The sequence below is a fragment of the Scylla paramamosain genome, chromosome 11, assembly GCF_035594125.1.
Source record: "Scylla paramamosain isolate STU-SP2022 chromosome 11, ASM3559412v1, whole genome shotgun sequence".
In the NCBI taxonomy this organism is placed as follows: Eukaryota; Metazoa; Arthropoda; class Malacostraca; order Decapoda; family Portunidae; genus Scylla; species Scylla paramamosain.
Window position 1 is genome coordinate 6,159,001 of NC_087161.1, and position 6,000 is coordinate 6,165,000.

General features: G+C 42.9%; 1 protein-coding gene across 3 annotated transcripts in view; it reads right to left on the bottom strand.

Annotated features, from left to right (window-relative positions):
* LOC135104884 (protein-cysteine N-palmitoyltransferase HHAT-like) overlaps positions 1-4,115 on the bottom strand; it is a 112,282-nt gene extending 108,167 nt beyond the window's left edge. For 2 of the 3 annotated variants that reach the window (XR_010270579.1, XM_064012609.1), the window contains exons 1-4: positions 3,907-4,114; positions 2,612-2,921; positions 1,990-2,159; positions 822-1,016 (exon numbers count right to left, since the gene is read on the bottom strand). Coding sequence is in view for 1 of the 3 variants with exons in the window: in XM_064012609.1 (XP_063868679.1) it covers positions 822-1,016; positions 1,990-2,159; positions 2,612-2,918 (672 nt within the window). In the remaining 2 variants the exon portion in view is untranslated. Of the gene's footprint in view, positions 1-821; positions 1,017-1,989; positions 2,160-2,611; positions 2,922-3,906 lie in introns of all 3 variants that reach the window. The other variant, XR_010270580.1, reaches the window with a different exon arrangement.
* Positions 4,116-6,000: the final 1,885 nt, after the last annotated feature.

The following is a 6,000-nucleotide window of genomic DNA, read 5'->3' on the forward strand; positions in this document are numbered from 1 at the left end:
TATTGCTTTGCTTCTGATTCTGGTGCAGGTAAAATTTCCAAGTGGGGATGATTTCATAACATGTTAGGTTAGCATAAAGGCTGCCACCACCATAAACTGCAGCATTCAAACTTTAAGGCAACCATTAAGAACCTTCATTTCTACAACACACACACACACACACACACACACTTCAAGATGAACAAAAGCAGATATGGAGATAGATCAACACTTGCTTAACTCAAATCCTATATACTAGAACTTGTTAAACACACACACACACACACACACTTTAAAAAGCAGGTATGGAGATGAACACACTTGCTTGAACCAAATCCCACATATTTACACTCGTCAAACACTCATTCACTCACACACACTGACACTTATGTAAAGATGAATAAAAGCAATGCATCACAACAGGATAACACAAATCCCACATACTACAACTCATTAAACACACACACACACACACACACACACACACACACACACACACACACACACACACACACACACACACACACACACACACACACACACCACATAGTGTAGTGGTTAGTAGGCTCAGCTCACAACCAAAAAGCCCCAGGTTTGAATCCTGGGCATGGCGAGGCAAATGGGTGAGCCTCTTAATGTGTAGCTCCTGTTCACCTAGCAGCAAGTAGGTATGGGATGTAACCCAAGGAGTTGTGGCCTCACTGTCCCAGTGTGTGGTGTCAGTGGTCTCAGTCCTACCCAAAGCTCAGTCACTATAATCTCTGAGCTCTCCACAAGGGAACAGCTGGCTGAGTGACCAGCAGACAACTGTAGGTGAATCACACACACACACACACACTCACCAGATGGCTAGTAAAGAAGTGTGTGTTGAAGAGGATGAGGATGAGGCACCAGGCCAGCCACACCAGCAGCTTGAGACGAGTGAGCAGCACCACAAACATGAGTGCTGGCACTGCCAAACACAGCGCTGTGCCCACCCGTCCGATGAGAGCCAGTGTGATGCACAGGCTGAAGGCGATGTAGAATGTGCACAGGTACTGCAAGGGAGGGGCGGGATTAGAGAGGTGTTGCAGTGGGAGTGGGAGAGGAAAAAGAGGGACACTGAGAGGCATGGGAAAGACTGTAATGCCCAGCTGTTGTTGTACTTTGTGGGATGAAATGGGAATAATAACAAAGGAGACAGAAAATAGTAATAAAGGCTTGTTGCTGAAATCAATGAGGTGGAATTAGAGAGGTGTTGTAGTGGGGATGGAGAGAGGGAAAGGAGGGACACTACGAGACATGGAAAAGACTATAATGTCCTGCTGTTGTTGTAATTAATGGAATGAAATGGGAAAAACAGTAGACAAGAGATAATAATAATGTCTTGTTATTGCTTGAATTAATAGTGAAATTAGAGAGAAGAAAAGAGGAGGAGACAGAATGACAGGGCATTGTTGCATCATCCTTTAATCTAACAATAAATCTTTTCTTACAGACATTTCTCAAACCCATTAACATCAATCAAGACCTGAACACTATTGACAATACCCTAATGCAATGGTCATGATTGAAAAGGACAATACAGTAGACAACTTAACTTACCACAATGCAAACCATACATAAGAAGACAAGGGAAGCTGCAAGAAGCCAGTAAACCCACATGTGGCAGTTGCTGTTTTTCTCTTTTCTTTTCTTTTTTTTCCAATACTAGGGGAGCTAAGAATGTATTGTGGTTTGTCTGGCCACCTATTTGTGATTACTGGCCTGGTATATACATAAACAGATAGAACATAGGCAACAAAAAGGCTGTACAAAAAGAAATAATAATAAATATGAATAAATAAATAAATAAATAAATAAATAAGTCAATATAGAAAAAAACACTGATGCCAAGCCCAAAAGAGCAGTCAAAAGGACCATCCAAAAATTCATGAGAAAAAGTGACTTGCAATCTCTCTTTTCAAAGACTCCAGATCACCAAAGCCAGCTCAAGAAGCCCTCCTTCAGACACCCTCCTGCTGCACCCACCTGAGGCCAGAACCTGCGGACAGTCTGAGCCAGCATGACATGAAGCAAGCCGAAGGGGGCATAGGCACGCATGATAGGGATCCACACAAACCACTCCAAGTCTGTCTGGTCCTGCCGCACCCCTCCCCATCCCTCCGGAACCTGGGTGACGGGGAGGTACTGTCCCCATCCTGGTAATGAGGAATGAGAGTGTTAGGAAGAGAGGGAAGAGGGGTGTGCTGGGGTGAGGGGAGAGAGTGGGTGGTGCTGGATGAATAAAGGGAATGGTGCTGGTGAGATAGGGTGTGAGGAAAGTTGTCTTAAAGGGAATGGTGTGAGGAAGGGAGGGAGAGATTGAGGGTGAGAGACAGAGGCAGAGAGAGAGAGAGAGAGAGAGAGAGAGAGAGAGAGAGAGAGAGAGAGAGAGAGAGAGAGAGAGAGAGAGAGAGAGAGAGAGAGAGAGAGAGAGAGAGAGAGAGAGAGAGAGAAATAACAGAAGGAATTATCAGAAACGAGATATCGAAAGCACATGAAGTATAACAAGAATTTACATTAATATATATAAAGCACCATCCCCACCCACCCACCCACACACACACACACACACACACACACACACACACACACACAAACACACACTCACGCTGGGAGGTGCGGTAGAAGCGGGCCAGGCTGTACAGACACCCGGCCCAGAAGGACACAAAATAAAACACCAGCTCAGGCCAGGGTAGGGGCGGAAAGGGGCTGGGGGGTGGCCTTCTCTTGGCCCCTCCCCACCGCCCTCTGTCCTCCTCCATCTCTTCTATCTTCACCTCTTCCTCTTCCTCCTCCTCCTCCTCCTCCTCCTCCTCCTCCTCCTCTTCCTCCTCATCTACCTCATCCTCATCCTCATCATCCTCCTCCTCCTCTTCCTCTTCTTCCTTCATTCCCATCTGTGCCGTCTCTGCCATAGTCTGTGGAAAGAGGAGAGAAATAAACATTTGAAGCATTGAGACTGTTATCAAAGACTAGGATAATAATGTGTTCAAGTTCTCTCAACACTTAATGTTCAGCATGTGGGCAGCCTGTATATGAATGAACCAAAGCTTTTCAGGCAGAGAGCAATGGTTACAAATATCACACACACTCATTACAAAGGCTGGGCACTGCATATGAAAACACACATCCACACATTGAAATTTACAGCTTCACTTACATGGATGCAAGCCAATTGTATGCCTCTCAGCACCACAGCATCAATTCAATTTCAAGCACTATTTGGAACTCTTCTAACCACAACTTTGCCACTTTATTAATCACACTAAGAAAATCTGATATATATTCACTACAGCTACACCACTCACTTCATGATGCATAGACGCGGTTCTGTAATTCCTGCAGGGGGCTGTGTGTGTGGCAAGGGATTGACACACGATAGTTAGTGAGACTGGCGGGTGAGGCCTCTCTCTGATTTGCAAGTTAAATATTTGGTTAACTATAGTTTTGAAATGCTTATCCCTGTCACGTGACCTGGGGACTGATGGGTGGCAGTTAGGGGAATGCAGAGGAACCAAACCCCGCACCGTTAGTGTTTGACAGAACCCCTGGCCAACACCCCCTCAACTCCCCCACCAGACACCTAGGCCTACACTACACTGGGGGAAGAGAAAGAAAATCGAAGTACTTAATGAAACTAAATACGAAGCAAGTTTCATCTTTAAAACTTATAACCTCCACTAACTAAAAATAACAGGGGAAGGAGCGCGGGAGGAAGATAAAGACAAGGAAAGAAGTGGAGACGAGAAACAGGAAGAAAACGAAGACAGAGAGAACAGGAGAGCAACACAAGTGGAGGCCTGGGACATGTCAGTGAGGGCAGCACAAACAAACACCAGAACATACACACACATAAACCATCACCACCACACTGACACGTCTACACAACACACAACACAGTACTTCTTAGCGAGGCAGCCAGGCAGTGTCTCCCGTGTTGGTGCGTGCGGCGCCGCTGTCTGGGGTGGAGTGGCGAGGAGCAGCAGGCGGGAAATGCCACGTCTGTCCCTCAAAGGTCGTGAGCGAGGCAGAGGCGGGAGGCGGGACACTGCGGGACACTCATACACTCACTCGCTCACACCGCCCTCGCCCGCCCGCTTTCCCTTGCCACTCTCTTGTTTATGTTTACTTATCTTGTTTTTGTTTCTTTATTTTGTATTTGTGCTTTATGTTAGTTTATAATTAGTATATGATTTTTATGAGTGTATTTGGAATTGTTTTCTTAAAATGCATGTGTACACCGATCAAAACTGCTCTTTCTCCTTTGCTTAACTCTTGTTTATGTTTATCATGCTTTGTTTTAATTTATTACTTTTGTTTTATTTCGAGTTTTTGATTACTCTGCTATTTTTTGGTAAATGTAATATAAGTAATTTACTCGGCAGAAATGCATACACCGCCTTTAACTGCTCTCTATCCCTTGTTTGATACTGTTTGTTTATTTATTTATTTATTTATTGTACTCTTAATTTATGTGGGTATATAATTACTGTAAGATCTTTTTGTAAATGTGTTACAAACTATATTTACTCTTTAAAGCCACAGACACTCTCTTATTACTATTTGTTTTTAATCTAAGTACCGTAGCTGCTCCCTCTCTTCTGTTTTCTGCTTGATTGTTTCTCACCTTGATTTCTCACCCTTGATGAGGGTCTTAATCCCTCATCAGTCCCTGTTGCATCATCCAACCGTAAAGTACTAGAAGAACCTCAGGAAAACAGCGAAATGGTTGGCTAATTTAGATGCAACATTGATTTTTCACACACACACACACACACACACACACACACACACACACACACACACACAAAAAAAAAAAAAAAAAAAAAAGGCAAAGAAAAGCTTCGAGAAGGCGTTTGAGAGTACGAAATGCAGACGCAGAAACAACTTCGGGCAAGGAGTTCCAAAGTTCCACAAATAAATAGAGAAGAAAAGGGCTCTGACATAAGAACTACTACTTCCGCTAGTATGATTTATAGGTCACTCTCCCTAAAAGGCCACTCAGATTAGGGTAAAGATCATTCATAATCTTCCAAACTATTAACAAGTCAGCATGAATTAACCTTCCCTCAACTGAAAACAAATTCATCCTAGACACTCTCAGCGAGTGGAATATGCGCAAGCCCGTCCACATTCTTGGTCTCTGTACAGACTCCAACAGATGTAACTCACCAATATACCGAGTGTTCCACAACACACTGCCCAACTTAATGATAGGACGAATGTGTGTAATGAAGACTTGAGTCATGAACTGCGTACTGCTCCTCTGAGGATGCTGTTTGCAACTTCATTAGCTTTACAGAACACCTCTTCAGTGTGCAGATGGAATTTCAAGGAGGAATCAATTAGAATGCCTAGGTCTCTGAAGGAAGTTTTATTGGGAATAGGGCGATTACCGATTAGATAACCATGCATAGGGAAGGATTATTTAGAACAGTGGACACAGGCACACTTATTGACAGGGAAGGAGAGGCCCCAAGACTGGTTCCTACGATACAACACAAAGATGTCATTGTGTAGACGTGCTGACACCATGATTAGGAGAGTTTCTTGATCTCATTTTAATATTTCTTACACATGATGAAACTATCGTATCGTTTTCTGATTAATACACAATTGATAAGGAGTTAATTTTTAGTCAGCTATGTTTATTTTATTTATATATCTATTTATTATTACTATCGTTATTATTATCGTTATTATTATTATTATTATTATTATTATTATTATTATTATTATTATTATTATTATTATTATTATTATCAATGGTATTATCACTATCATTATTTATTTATTTATTCATTTTTACATCAGCCCACGTGGAACCCTCACCGTGTCAGTGTTGATATTCACATCCTGCCTCGGCTTAAGAGTGACTGGCTTCATGTGTTATAAGATTCTCTCTCTCTCTCTCTCTCTCTCTCTCTCTCTCTCTCTCTCTCTCTCTCTCTCTCTCAAGGATGAGTAAATACTCACCATAACCGAAATACAGCCATG